This window comes from Oncorhynchus masou, chromosome 24, assembly GCF_036934945.1.
Source record: "Oncorhynchus masou masou isolate Uvic2021 chromosome 24, UVic_Omas_1.1, whole genome shotgun sequence".
Lineage (NCBI taxonomy): Eukaryota > Metazoa > Chordata > Actinopteri > Salmoniformes > Salmonidae > Oncorhynchus > Oncorhynchus masou.
In genome coordinates, this window is record NC_088235.1 from 77009304 (window position 1) to 77025825 (window position 16522).

At 40.9% G+C, this 16522-nt stretch overlaps 1 protein-coding gene across 1 annotated transcript; it reads left to right on the plus strand.

Moving 5' to 3' along the window:
- The first annotated feature begins 1335 nt into the window (after positions 1-1335).
- On the plus strand, positions 1336-6668 carry rx1 (retinal homeobox gene 1). Its single transcript, XM_064933180.1, has 3 exons — positions 1336-1609; positions 4717-4970; positions 6228-6668. The coding sequence occupies exons 1-3, from the start codon at positions 1336-1338 to the stop codon at positions 6666-6668; spliced, it is 969 nt and encodes a 322-aa protein (XP_064789252.1).
- Positions 6669-16522: the final 9854 nt, after the last annotated feature.

Sequence of the window (16522 nt, forward strand, 5' to 3'; positions counted from 1 at the left end):
TTAACAACAATATCAACAAGGCAGGTCCTACAGGCCCTAGTTTTGTCACACCTGGACTACAGACCAGTCATGTGGTCAGGTCCCACAAAGAGGGACTTGGGAAAATTACAACTGGCCCAGAACAGGGCAGCACGGCTGGCCCTTAAATATACACTTGGAGCTAACATTAATAATATGCATGTCAATCTCGCAAGGCTCAAGGTGGAGGAGAGATTGACATGATCACTAATTGTTTTTGTGAGAGGTATTGACATGTTGAATGCACCAAGATGTCTGTTTAAACTACGAGCACACAGCCTGGACACCCATGCATACCCCACAAGACATGCCACCAGAGGTCTCTTCACAGTCCCCAAGTCCAGAACAGACTTTGGGGGGCACACAGTACTACATAGAGCCATGACTACAAGGAACTCTATTCCACATCAAGTAACTCACGGCAGCAGTAAAACCAGATAAAACAAAACGGATACAAAACACCTTATGGAACAGCAAACACACACATACAAACTCACATACCATACACACTCTACACACACGTACACCTGTATTGTGTATTGTAGTAGAGTAGTGGCTTGAGGGCACACTTAATGGATTGTGAAATCTGTTTTAAAATCTATTTTAATGTTTAACATTTTTATTCTAATGTATTATGCCTTCATTTTTGCTGGCCCCAGGAGCAGCTAATGGTGATCCATAATAAATACAAATACAGATTGATTTTATGTTAATGCTGTATAATATACTAAAGTCTATCACGTCAATCACGTCTATCAATTTCATTGCACTCAATGTACTTGGTAATGAGTTTATGCAATAGAATAAAGAGGCTCTGTCTTTTATCATCCGCTTTATAATTATATCATGGCTCATTAAAAGATAAACCTCAGTGACAGATCCATGTTCTGATAGACAATACATATACCATAAAACCATTGAACTATTGCTGTATAGCACATTGTGACATCGGCTGACATAAAAAGGGCTTTAGAAATACATTTGATTGATTGATTGATTTAGCCCCCCAAAATGTTTGCTGATATTTTGTTTATATTGAATAGATTATGTTAATACAATTATTGATTGTATGTTATAGTGGTGGTTGGTAGTACTAGTAGTATATGAGAGTGTTTGAGCATTTTGATGTGGCACTACTAAATGGCAAAGACTCAAGACTGGCTTCTGATCATGTGATGACTGTGACTTTGTTTTGCAGCTGCACAGAACTTGTGGAGGACATCTCTTTAAAACTCATCCTTGGACCTGTTCCTTCACAAAGCCGAGCCAAGTCTACTTTTCCCCGCTAAAGGATAGAGAGGGCATCCAAACGTTCAAATGCATTTATCACTGGATACCATGAGCATGGTGGACGACAGCTGCCTCTCACCCAGTAACTTCCACGAGATGGTGAAAGGAGGGGGGGCGGCGATGGGGGGCCGCGTCCACAGCATTGATGTCATCCTGGGCTTCAGCAAAGACCAGGACCCCCTGCTCAGCCCATCTGGGGGCCCGGTGCTTCACAAAGTGGGCGTGGATGGCCTGGGAGACCCTGGGAAGCAGGATCCAGCACACCCCTACGGGCACCTCTCAGAGCAGCAGTCCTACCATGGTGAGTCTCTTAGGTGTGAGATAAACACTCCACTGGGCATACTGTAAATCACTGTTCTGATTCTGGGGCATTTATGGCCAGCCCACTATCTACATGTACAGTATATGTTTGAGGCCAAAACACATTAAGACACGTCGACTAGCGCTTCGCTGGTTTTCATAAGTTATCAATCAAGCCCTCTCACTTCAAGCTTTGCTGCATTTGATAGGAACATACTGCATGTAGGAAGCAGCTAAGATGAGGTCAAGGAGACAGAAGATCGATTGTATTAAATGCATTGTATTGATTACCAAGGGGGACATTTTATTGTCACAGTCAAACAATAAGGCACATTACAGACTTAAAGTGTGGCATTAAAACACACACAATCACATGCAATCTAGATGGCAGGGGAAGACACCAAACAAATACATGATAATGTGTATTTTTCATTTAATTCTAATTTTCATACCAACATTTAATTTAAGTGGACCACAAAGTGTGTCGGAGGATCCTGTCTATGATGCCTGAACTTGCACACTTCCCTTTGTCTTTATGTGATGTAATGATTAGCAGCTTTACTTAAGTCATTAAGACTTGATTATTTCCATTGCATCAATGCGTTGAGGCGACAATGACCTCAATGGCTGCATTGGTTGTAGCCTTGCAGAGAGTCCAGGTCGTTTCTCAACAGCTCACAGAATGAAATAGAACATTATATTGTATCTCTAGGGGGGGCAGTAGATGACATGTGTCTGTACCTTGTAAATACTGTGAAATCATGCTGAGATTGAGAGATAAATCACAAAACAAGACGGTGAGGGGGTTTCATCCCAAATCCCATCCCCTTGTGGAATTCCCCTAATCTTCTCTTGGACACAGATGAGATTTTACAGTGGTGCAGTTTCATTTCATTAACATTTCAACTCTGCATAAAATGTGACGTTTTTTAATCTATGGTAGTTTTTACATTCTGGTTACTATCTATGGGGTCATAAAAACAAATGGTTTAGTGAAACACGTAGCACAAACCAGCATTTGATGACTCATAAAATTACAACGTAATTGGAAGTGTCTTATGACAGTGTTGGTTATTATAAAATATGATCATAAGCACTGTTCAACCAGTGCAACAGCAATGGCTCAATTCTTATTTGTTTCCACTTAATATTCAACACTAATTTACATGTCCTTAACACATAACTGACTTGTTAGTCATCCCTGTTCCGTCTGAATGGGCATTTTGTACTACATCGCATCACTTTGTCCCCTCCACATTGAGGTTTTCTGCTGGACTGTAAACATGACAAGGTCTTTAGACGGGCGGTTCCGACAGGCCGACAGGCAGGGAGCTGGTCACTGAACCCAGCCTGACCCCTCCATTGTGCCACTATGGGCATTGTCGTAGGCTGTTAATGAGAGATAGATCAATGGACCCCAAAATCCTCCTAGCTGCCCCTGTCTGGGAATTGAAGGTTTTTCTTGGCTTTCTGTCCTGATTCTATCAAGCACTGGTTTGATATGAAGATCCATTTAGCAAGGTTTGGGTTTGTTAGCTCCTACTCGTCATGGGTTTGAACTGGGTTGGGATAGCCATATTTAGTTTGGTGATTGTGCAATAAAGTTTCTTTCATCAAGTGTTTGCTAAACACTGTAAAGTAATGGTATCCATAGTTGGGGTCGCGACCTGGTCGCCAAAATTTAAATAATATTTTATTTATTTATAATTTAACAAAGAGTACAGATTATTGTATGGGACGATATACAAACGTTTTTCTGAAAAATAATTAGAAGAAAAAACATGAAAAAAATATGAAAATGTAATGAATTGAAGGTTATTTGTTGATGTAAAAATTGAAATGTACAGATTTTTAAGATTGTGTTTGGTTGGGGTGAGGTCTCGAGAAATTATTGGGGAAAAAAATGAAATTCTGGCGAAAAAGTTTGAATACCACTGCTGTAAAGTGAAACACCCAAAGAGTCCCTATCTCTCCATGTGCTATACAGTTATGTGGTCATTGGGAACTGGTCATGAATATCACCCACAATACCAACCCAAACTGACAACCTATTACTTTTATGTGAGGGACAAATTACAGAATTGACAAGAGAGTAATGTTACCATTATGAAGTAATATTTCAAATGTGTCAATAAAGGCTGTCCCAATAAAGTGTCCCAATAGATAATGTGTTTACCAATAATGAATTATACCGTACAGGACTAGTGCACAGATCACTGCTATAATGGTAGATGCGTAGACACCTGATCCTATGGTCATCTTTGTGCCCAATATAATTTGATTACCCTTTTGATAATTCCAATTCAACAACCATGTTCACAGCGTTTTATGGCTTTACCTTGTAATGTTTTCAGTATTTTCCTGATTATGGGACTGATACAAATGAAGGTCCTACGTAGATTACAGTTAAGAATACATGGAAGCTATCAGAGGAATTAACAGGCTGCATCTGTTTCCCTCTGAGGATTAGTGGAAACCTGCAGTGAAAGCTTTAGCGAGTCAGCGCCGTGTATGCTGTTCATGTATGCTGCTCATGTATGCTGCTCATGTATGCTGCTCATGTATGCTTCGTTACAAGGCCGAAGGACAATCTACATGTCTTTCTACATGCGTAGAGTAAGGCACGACTTCAGCTTTATTTGGCCTACAGTAGCCTATTGTTGCAGGTGTCAAATGTGTCCTGGGACGTTTTCAGAACAAACAAGTTATTAAGGGGTTGTGGAGCTCATTTGAATATTCCATGTTTTCAGCTTTTGTCAACCCCTAACTCTTCAACAGCTAGACCTTTCTTCACTGTCTTTTTCCTCTTTTCCCATTTCAATGATTTTTCATTCACATTGGCCTGTTAATTGTGAAGAATCCCTGTCTAGCGAAGACAGACATGTTGATTAGACTAAACATATGGCTATTGATGATAGGAGAGCCTGAAACCAACATTTGTCTCACAAGCTAACGATACTTAACCACGCAAAGCTTGAGAATGAACGACTTACCTTTGCAAAAAAAGCCAAAGAAGCTTGTTTGGTTAAATCAAAATGAGTCCAAGTCACCTTGTTGATAGATTCATCTAATGTGAATCTCTTCTCTCTCTCGCTATGGGCTCTACAGATTCAGGACTGTACTCGGACAAGTGTGATGGGGAAATTAGTGATCTGAGGAAGAGTGTGGATAGCAATGGAGGGAAAAGTCCGGAGCCCTGCGAGGAAGAGCAGCCCAAGAAGAAGCACCGACGCAACCGCACCACCTTCACCACGTACCAGCTGCACGAGCTGGAGCGTGCCTTCGAGAAGTCTCACTACCCCGACGTGTACAGCCGTGAGGAGCTGGCTATGAAGGTTAACCTGCCTGAAGTCAGAGTTCAGGTAGGTTTGTCCACCACCACTTTTACTGGTACTGTGCTGTGCCCTGGTCAACTCCTCTGACTTTCTTGCCAATCATTGTGACTAGGAGTGGACTCAAATACTAACATCTCTGATCAGGTGCAACCTTGATCCAATGTGAATTCATCCCCCAGGGAAATTGATTGAAGCTGAATATCAATCATCAATCAAATGTATTTATAAAGCCCTTTTTACATCAGCAGGTGAGTTAAATGGTTAAAGGGCTTGTGTTTTCTAATAAAAAACCTCAGTGGGTCAGAAATAACTTCTCTGAATCTTTAGATGATAATGGTGAGTGACGATAGGACATCTTTACTGTTGGGCCGATTTCTAGATCCTCAGGAGCTTCAAGGTCACTCACAGCAGGCGTTACACTATAAATACAGACAAGTAACAAAGCAAGCTGTGTCCTGCCCACACAGGCTCAGGTCTCTGGTTGTCTGAGGGCAGACATAAGAAGGTTGTCTTAGCAGGGCATAGTGCAGAAAAAAGGGCAAGGTCTTATAGCAGAATCTAAGGGCAAAGTCTTAAAGCACGGCAAAATGACACAGTAGGTATGGATGAAGGTCGAAATGATTAAGATTGGTCAGTAGAGTTGAAATACTCTGTACTGTAAATACAACTATAGCTGTTGTTCACGAAGCGCCCAGGGTAATTGATTGTAGTGCATTACAATTGGCAAATTGCTTATTTTTCCAATCCAACAAAATGTAGAAATCCAAAATACTAACCATTCAAGAATACCACTGTTCAATTAGTAAATTATTATTTATTTAGATGGTTTACTTGAATAGAGACGGATGCAGCTAAAATATTGATATTATGGACTTGACCTGCTGAGGGATGACGTTTTACTGTAGGGCCTGAAGATGCTCCACATCAGCACATTATGCCCAAAGGTGCTCTGAGACTCCAGTAGGTACCAAACTTTAAATTAAGACAAGTGTCACTGTCCAAACCTTGCTGACAATGGCTCAGGTCCCAGGTTCTCTAGGGACATCCCAACAATTGTGTAAGACAGCAGTGCAAAGGGGGCTAAGTCTTAGAGCAGGTCAAAACACAGACAACACTGAAGGTCTCGGAACATTTCAATTCAATGATTCTTTATTTATGAGGTTACTAAGAAACCAAAATAGGTAGCTTGATAAAGCACGATCCTAAACCCATTTGGTACCAATTGGAACGATCGGTGCTGTAAATACTCTGGACTATAAATCCAAACCCTCTGCCTTCCTCTAGGTGTGGTTCCAGAACCGCAGAGCCAAATGGAGGCGCCAGGAGAAGATGGACGCCAGCACCATGAAGCTGCATGACTCGCCCATGCTCTCCTTCAACCGGCCACCCATGCACAGCAACATGGGGCCCATGAGCAACGCCCTCCCCCTGGACCCCTGGCTGACCTCCCCTCTGTCCAGCGCCACCCCAGTCCACAGCATCCCGGGTTTCATGGGCCCAGGACAGGGCCTGCAGGGTGGCTACCCCAGCCACAGCTTCCTCAACAGCCCACCCATGGGCCAGGGGATGCAGTCCATGGCACCACCCCCATACCAGTGTTCCGGTCCCTTCACCGACAAATACCCAATGGAGGACGTGGACCAGAGGAGCTCCAGCATCGCCGCACTGAGGATGAAAGCCAAGGAACACATCCAGTCCATGGACAAAACCTGGCAGCCCATGTGATGGTCTGAGGAGGGCTATTGAAACTGTTTTCAGTCATGATTGGGGTTTTGGGCCATGATAATGGCATTTTTCACACAACAGGATTGCAGTGATGGCACCAACAAATGCTCAGTTACGACTGATGATATTTCTAAGATTTCCAACACCAGTGACATTTCTACCCTTTGTCAGCACTAGAATGGTTCTTGGTCTCTTTTTTGATTTCCATACTAGTGATGTGAAGGATTGGAAGTTGATGCATATTTTGTGTGCCACTATTCAGAAAGGTTTTTAATCTGGATCCTATGACACAGAATGTTAAGAAAGGCCTCGCAAAGGTAACTACACAAACATCCATTTTCCAAAAGGACTGCAAAGACTGCTCAAATTAACAAGGTTATGATAGAATACTTTTTTGTTTTTATGAACTTTTATGAAGCAACTGGAACAAGGATTCCACTGGACACTAATTGCCCTTGATGGCAACTTTTAGATTTTTTATCCTTATCTAATAGTTTGGATTTCATATAAAAGGCAACAAATACTTCCTTCTCAGTAATTCTATAAAAATGCAAACACTGTACACTCTAGTCAGGTTTTGGGCCAGGCCTAATTGTGGCATTAGCTAAAGATCTATAACCATTCTTGCTTGTGACAAAGCACAATGCAATGTCTATATAGCTCAGACCACAACTTGTCCAGCCACTGAGCTACTTGACACAGAAAATCCCAAAGAGTATTGGGTATTTTAAGTTTGTAATGCAGATCACTCAGCCTGTCCTTGTGTTAATTTTGTTACTCAATAGTCTTTTATTTTTTGCAAGAGTAGTTTTAATGTTTTTGTTCTTTGCTGTTAACCATGAATCTAAGTATACGCCAACTCATGTCCCCTCCAAATCCTTTCATAAAATACATTCTGTAGAGTGCTCACACACGGTCACATTTAACTCTGCAAATTAAGGTTTGTGTATTTTCCTAATTAATCCAATTGTCTAATTTATCATGAATTTTACAGGTCAATTAACCAGTAATTCTCTCAGTATTTGTGAATGGCCATGCCATGTCTCCCATAATAGTAGTTGAAGGTTGCGGCAGTATGAATCGCTATGTCTATGACCCTGAAACACAGAATCATTCATCCAGTTATGATGGTCAGGTTATTTCAACACCTGGAGAAGAAGGATACCACAGCCACCTCGGATGAAGGGGAAACACTACATTTCTGTCTGTCTCAACTGCACTTATAGTGGAGAGCCTCTGTCCACACCGTGGGTTGTGGGGTCATGGTTGAGATATCCTGGCTCAGGCTTTCAGCTCAGGGAGCTTTCAGCTGGGGATGCATAAAACAATCTGTCATGCTATTTAATTTGAGAAGACATGAACACCTTTTAACACCCAATTAACATCTATGAAAGTGATTTACTCCTAGTCGTCATTGACTTGAGGAAGATTGATGGTTGCCCTGGGGCTAACTTCAGACTGCAAACACACATGTCGATATGCACACCATAGACTGCACACACACTGATATCAACACCTTCTTTCACGATCTGGTAGGCCAAACAATGTAAGGCTCTTCTTTCTTGAGAATTGTTATTGAGGAGTGCTACATATTCAAAGCCAATCTCTGAATTTGATGGCACCCTCAGTGTGTGACATCTTGATTCTCTGAGGAAGCAATAACTGTTTTAGTAATTGTTTTGGAGAGCTGCTAAACATGTTTGGGTCAGTCGAAAAGAGTGATCTATGGCGTAAGCCTCCTACAGTGAGAAGGGAAGCCAGGAGACCTCCCTATCACACGGAAGGGGTGGGAATAGGACAGGGGGACAGAGCGAAAGAGGCCACTGAAGTAACTTTTTTTTTTTGCCTCAGTGGCTGTTGGAGAAGAAAACGTGTTGGCAGCTTGGCCTTCCGTCACTGTGTGTACGTGCAGAGCAGCAGAAGGAGAACGGTCTGATGTGTCACCCTACATAGTTTCCTCTTTGTTCGGCACAATTGATCCAAGCCATCTTCTTTGTCTAAAGTCCGAGGGGGAAAACGGTCACAGACTGCACTAAATAGGCCTCTGTAGTGAGACCCCGGGAATGAAAAAAAGAGCATGAATAGTCTATTCTGGCATATGTCGAAGAGATACTACATGGGGTGTACGGGTCCATTGTGGCATAATGTTTTGATAATGACTATATGCATATTTCATATGGTTTATGTATGGTGAAAAAGACAATCTTCAACCACGATGTTAACGTGTCATATCAAGGGCTACATAGGATTAAACATTTCTGATGTAAAATAATTTAGCATTTTCATTTTGACAATACTTTTACCAGGTAAATATTATTCATCCTATTGCAGTGTGCAAGGGGTAACATTTAATTACTATTATTTCAGTGATAGTGTGTAGACTATCACAATATGGAGGAAAGAAATTCCATTACACAAAAGTGGAAATGTTGAAGCATTTGTTTTGAAAGGAAACTGAAAATGTCTCTGCTGCCGGACATATGATTAGTTCAGAGTAGAACGGTTTAAAAAAAGTTTCCACAGAATTGTCAGTTCATCCAACTTACTGTTTGACTGGAGTTTACAAAGTATTAGTTCTGTGTTACTGCAGATATAAATATGTTTCTTTGTCATAGACAGTAAAAGCCCCATTGGTCAATACACAAAGTAATATTCAATTGTTTTACTGATGTGTTATGGGGATTCTATGCTCACCTCACACGCTCAACATTGCTGATTTGCTAATTACGTGGGCTGTTCTTTTTTTTCTAATTTAATTGCAGTTGTCTAGTTTTTATGTTATCAGTGCATACTCTTTAGCTGTTAACTCTAGTCAGGTATTTTCAGGACCTCACACCCAACATAGAAACAGGGTTAGTTTGAACATTAAACAATATGTTTAGAAATGTTTGTTCCTCATGTGATACTGGGACCAAGATTAAGCCAAAGTTTAGATATAAAAAATATTTTAAAAATGCACTAGAAACTTGGGAAGTTTATTTTAGGTTTATATCTGAAAATATACAGGACACTTTTTATATCCCCATATAGACATCATATTCGTTATATGTTCTAGTTCTGTTACTGTTTACTTTCATTTTGTCAAAAATGTTGATGTCCATGTTCTAGAAAACTTTAATATCTACTTAAAAAAATAAACAAATATAGTTTGATAGAATTGTTGTCTTCTGTCTCCTTTATCCTATCTACTCTATAAATCCACTGACTGTGAATATCTATCTACTGTAAATCTCTGAATATAAATGGATGGTTATAGGACGGTATCTGAAGTATATCATTAGGCCTACTGTAGTATGTGAGGGATAGAGATAGGATCTGACACAGTGGAGAAGTAGCCTCTCTTCGTCCCAGCCCCTCCTCTCCTCTCCCCTGGTCCCTGGCTGGTGGCATGGTGCCAGCCCGTTAGGAAGATGAGGCTCCAATCAATCAGGCTCCCAGGGGGGGGGCCCGGCCACAGGGCCCGCTGCTCGCTAATTGCCCCTGGGCGCTGCCGCTGCAGCACATGTTCACAGTGGGCTGTACCTGCCGCGCTTGCCTCTCCAGCATGTGAACCACACTCCCGGACAGATGGAAGCCCGGGAGGACCTCTCACCAGGGGCCATCTGGGGCCAAAACGTGAACAGTGAACACAACAGTGTGCGGAATGTAAAAACAAAAACATGATTTTAATCTGAATATTCTTTTTGGATCTGTGTGTGTTTGTAACTACCTGGTGTTTTTTTGTGTGGAGGTCATTTAATGACAGATTATAAACTAAACTGTGTTGGAGAAAATGTTTTGGCAGACAAACAATTAAGCAATCACCCTTTAACCTTCAGAAAATATTTTCTCTCATCAGTAAAGCACACGTGCTGCTATATTGTTATTGGAGATCCAATCTAAACAGTGTTCTCCCAGAGCCAAACAAACAGCACTCTGTGTGGATTGTCATGGGAGGACATGGACATCCTAATCATGAGGGGGTCGGTGGGTGGGGGGGTGGGGGGGGACAAGAGAGAGGGAGTGTTAGCGAGAGAGAGAGAGAGAGAGAGAGAGAGACACAGAGACAAAATGTTAGTGTGGAAGCCAGAGAGAGAGAGAGAGCAAGAGAGAGCGAGAACAGGGTGGGAGTAGTGAGGGTGGGATGGCTGCTCATCAGGGTTAATGATGTAGAAAATCCCCCAATTAGAGCCTTTTCCTGCGGGCCAGGATGAGTTCAGAGCAGGGTCCTCTGACAGCTCAGGGATTAGTGCCTGGGCCAGGCCGGGCCTGAGCAGACACTGACTGCTGGACATCTTGGCCGGGGCCGGGGTAGGCATGCGTTGCGCTGGAGTGAGTGGCACAAAGAAAAGCATGGGAAAAGAGCAGCAGATCAACATAGAAGCTTTTGTTGGGCTCGCTGTGCGAAATCCAACCATCTCCTCCAATTCCATTTTCATTCTGAATCAGGGCCAACACAGTGTGTTTGTGATTTATAGTCAGCATGCTATGTTGTCCACACGGTGTTGGGAATGCTTCACAAATTGACCCCCAGCAACCCATAAAAACATTGTTTTCATTCTTATTGTCGGCGACAAAACATTTATGAGTTAATGGATTCTTGATAATAGTCTAGTGTAGTCATCAATGTCTAGTATCTTATATATTGACTTCGGAAATCCAAAAATGTCTGTCAAAATTATTCTGTCTTTTTTCCAGGATACGGTTTTCTCCAGTCTGCAATATTGATGGTGAATTCTACATTGAATCAGTACATAAAGAATCATCAAACATCTGGATTGCTTAAAAAAAAACACATCTTGTCCACATGCTTCGCAATGGACAATGAATAAAAAAAGATGTCACGAATGCTTAGAGTCCAACATCTATCAAGACACACTAACCTGAGATTAATCCTTGACCCTAGTCCCAGCCAGCTGCTAAGAAGATTGAAGCTGAGCATCCCACTGTCTTCTTATGCTAGAGTACACAGTGTTATAATTTTCACCTCCCTTTATCAGGGAAGGGGTTTCATTTGTCAGTGAATAAGCAAAGAAATGGAACCATAGTCCAATAAGCAGAGACAATGAAAGGATGGCTAGAGATTATTTATTAAATATGTTAAAGGTCCAATCATATGTTAAAGGTCCAATGCAGCCATTTGTTTCTCAATATCAAATCATTTTTGGGTAACAATTAAGTATTTTATTTTTATTAAAATTGTCAACAACAACATAAAATGCTTCTTAGCAAATGTCAATTTCTCAAGCAAGAATTTTGCTAGGGCTGTCTGGGAGGGGTCCGAGTGGGGAGGGGAAAACTGAAAATTAGCTGCTATTGGCAGAGAGGTTTGGAACTCTCTTTCTTATTGGTCTATTAACTAATTTAACACCTGGTGATGTAAACATCGAAGGCCAAAACAGGTTGAAATTTCAGGTGGTCTTTTCAAACAGCTCTTACACTAAAAGGACATTATCATAATTTTCACAATTTCACAGTTTTATTTCAACCTCATTGTGTGGAAATATATAGTAAACACAGGAACATCAGATTTTTGACTACACTGGGCCTTTAACAGAGAGGTACAGTAAAACAAAGTTGTTTTGTGTGTTTTGGATCCCCTCTCCCTTTACCCTAGTTTTCTCCATCTCTTATGCTCTGTAAACACAAAACAAAACATTTATTTAAAAGGTCAGAGCTACTGCAATGAAATAAAGATGGGAAACCCGAAGGTGGCTAACCAGCAAGATTAGTAGAGCGCAAAAAATAAAAATGTCTTACTCCATGAATCACTCAATCAATTGTCAATTAATACAATAAGTTTGTAAGTAGCAACAACAAAGTCTCTAACGACTAATTAATTGCATAATCTATTATTTTGTTCCCTATTCCGGTGCCTCTAAAGGGGCCGGGCTGGAGTTAACAGGCTGATTGGGAGGACGCGTTCCTCAGTGGGGATAGTAAGGGAAAGGAGCGGAATTAATTGGGTTTGATTAAGAGAGCCTTTCAATGGGACACAGCTTTTTCGCATGACATAATTGGAGGTCAGTGAGAGAGGGGGGGGGGGTGTGAGTGGAGGATTTGTAGGCTGGCGCCAGTGTTTGGTGTCCTCCCCCCTCACACTTGTAGAGAAATATGGTGTGTGTCTCGTGTTGTAAACCTCCATAGGCTCAATCACCAGAAAAAACGCATTGGGATAGCGTGTCCGAGGGCCTGCTATGCATTCAGTGCACAGGAGGCTGCTGAGGGGAGGACGGCTCATAATAATTGCTGGAACGGAGTGAATGGAAGGATATCAAACACACGGAAACAATATATCTATATCTATATCTATATATATATATATATATATTCGGATCACCACTTTATTTTAAGAATGTGAAATGTCAGAATAATATGAGAGATAATTATTTCTTTCAGCTTTTATTTTTTTCATCACATTCCCAGTGGGTCAGAAGTTTACATACACTATATGCAAAAAAACAACATTTCCAATTAACACATGTGTATAATACATACTTGTACATGTGTGAAATAGGACAAATACAAGCACCCACCCAATTATTATTATGATGAGCCTGTCCTCCCCAATTAAGGTGCCACCAACCTGCTGTGATTCAGTGTGAGATTATTGTGACTTCTGTTCTGCTACTTTAAAACCATTATTATAGTGTGTGGACAACACTCTCGATAATCCCAGATCGTTAATAATGTAGATGACGTACACACACGTAAACAATATTTTTTGTGGACATGTCAGCCACACACCGCCATGCAGGAGCTGTTAGGGGAGACACACCTGGTATAATCAGTCTGCTCATTGTGTTTGTATAATCTTGTTACACTATAATCTATCACGGGGTAGGAGCGAGACAAGCCATCCCTGCAGTAAATCCCAAAATATAATCCACATGCATTGTCCTCACGTCACATAACTAGATTATCAAAGACCTTATCGTAAATCTGTGCATTTTCCACTTTATCTCCACTTGAATGATTAACATTTGTGAACTATGGCAATTGGCAAGGATACTTGCTCTGGCCCCAAAAGACTCCTAACGCCACCTATCGTTGGCATTTGAAAACGCATCTCCTACATTCAACTAATTTCCTGAGATTCCCAATATCAATGTATGGCCTACAACCAGTCAATACAGACACAAATGTGCTTACTGTACATTTCTGAAATAGCTTATTCCAGTTACTAATAAGCATGAACCCATTAAGGAAATTACTGTACAAACTTAAATCCCCTTGGATTTCAGAGGAATTTAAAAGTTTTATGGTTGTGTGGGATGAGGCAAAAGGTATGGCAAATATGTTTGGCAGCACAACCGATTGGAACACATACTGCAAATTGAGAAATCATTTGACTTAACTGAATAAAAAGAAGTAGAAACTGTACTATGAAACAAAGATAAATTATATAAAGAATGATAGTAAAAAGCTTTGGAGCACCTTAAATGACATTTTGGGAATAAAGACAAACTCAGCTCACATGGCTCATTCATCACAAAAGCCACTGATATTGCCAACTACTTCAATAATTTTTTCATTGGCAAGATTAGCAAACTTAGGCATGACATGCCAGCAACAAACACTGACACTACACATCTAAGTATATCTGACTAATTTGAATGTAGAATTCCATAAAGTGAGTGTGGAAGAGGTGAAAACATTATGACAATCCACTGGGGTCTGACAACTTGGATGGAAAATTACTGAGGAAAATAGAGACAATATTTCCACTCATATTTGCCATATTTTCAATTAAAGCCGACTAGAAAGTGTGTGCCCCAGGCTTGGAGGGAAGCAAACATCTTTCCACTACCTAAGAATAGTAAAATCCCCTTTACTGGCTCAAATAGCTGAACAATCAACCTGTAACCAACCCTTAACTAACTTTTGGGAAAAATGGTGTTTGACCAGATACAATGCTATTTTACAGTAAACAAATTGACAACAGACTTTCAGCACGCTTATAGGGAAAGGCATTCAACAAGCACAGCACATACACAAATGACAGAGAGAAATTGATAATAAAAAGATTGTGGGGTCTGTTTTGTTAGACTTCAGTGCGGCTTTTGACATTATCAATCATAGTCTGCTGCTGGAAAAACGTATAGGTTATGGCTTTTATACCCCCTGCTATATTGTGTATAAAGGGTTACCTGTCTAACAGAAAACAGAGTGTGTTCTTAATGGAAGCCTCTCCAACATAATCCAGGTAGAATCAGGAATCCCCCAGAGCAGCTGTCTAGGCCCTTCACATTTGTTTATGTTTACTAACAACATGCCACTGGCTTTGAGTAATGTTAGTGTGTTTATGTATGCAGATGACTCAACACTATAGACGTCAGCTACTACAGCGACTGAAATGACAGCAACACTTAACAAAGAGCTGCAGTTAGTTTGAGAATGGGTGGCATGGAATAAGTAAGTCCTAAATATTAAAAAAAACATAAAGCATTGTATTTGGGACACATCATTCACTAAACCCTTAACCTCAACTAAAACTTGTAATGAATAATGTGGAAATTTAGCAAGTTGAGGTGACTAAACTGCTTGGAGTAACCCTGGATTGTAAACTGTCATGGTCAAAACATATTGATGCAACAGCAGCTAAGATTGGGAGAAGTCTGTCCATAATAAGCGCTGCTCTGCCTTCTTAACAACACTATCAACAAGGCTCTACGGGCCCTAGTTTGTTGCAACTGGACTACTGTTCAGGCGTGTGGTCAGGTGCCACAAAGAGGGACTTAGGAAAATTACAATTGGCTCACAACAGGGCAGCATGGCTGGCCCTTAAATGTACACAGGGTGCTAACATGAATGATATTAATATATATATATATATATATATATATATTTAACCTTTATTTAATTAGGCAAGTCAGTTAAGAACAAATTCTTATTTACAATGGCAGCCTACACCGGCCAAACCCGGCTGACGCAAGGCCAATTGTGTGCCGCCCTAATGGACTCCCAATCACGGCTGGTTGTGATACAGCCTGGATTCAAACCAGGCTGTCTGTAGTGACGCCTCAAGCACTGAGATGCAGTGCCTTAGACCGCTGCGCCACTCGAGAGCCCGAGTATGAATGTCAATCTCGCAAGGTGGAAGAGATTGACATCATCACTAATTGTTTTTGTAATAAGTATTGACATGCTGAATGCACAGAGCTGTCTGTTTAAACTACTATCACACAGCTTGGACACCCATACATACCCCACAAGACATGACACCAGAGGTCTCTTCACAATCCCCAAGTCCAAAACAGACTATGGGAGGCGCACAGTACTACATAGAGCTATGACCACATGGAACTCTATTTCACATCAGCTAACTGAAGCAAGCATTAGAATCAGATTTAAAAAACAGATTAAAACAAATATAACCGTGGGTACTGTGAAGAGACACACACACTCACAGGTACAGACACACTGGCAGCAGCTAATCGGGATCCTTAATAAATACAAATACAAATCCACAGTATAGTGTGGTAGACTAGTTACAATCAAATCAAATTGTATTCGTCACATGCGCCAAATACAACACATGTAGACTTTACCGTGAAACGCTTGCTTATCAGCCCTTTCCCAATAATGCCGTTAAAAAGTTTTAAAAATGTGAGGCTATACACAAGACTTACCGGTACCGAGTCAATGTGCAGGAGCACGAGATAGTTATATAATATGTACATGTAGGTAATATCTACATGTAGGTAAAAGTGACTAGGCAATCAGGATAGATAATAAACAGAGTAGCAGCAACATAGGTGAAGAGTGTGAAAGTGTGTCTATGTGTGAGTGGTGTCAAAATGTATGTGTGAGTGTATGGGTAGAGTACAGTGTGTGCATAGAGTCAGTGCAACCAAAAAAAAAAAAAAGGGGGT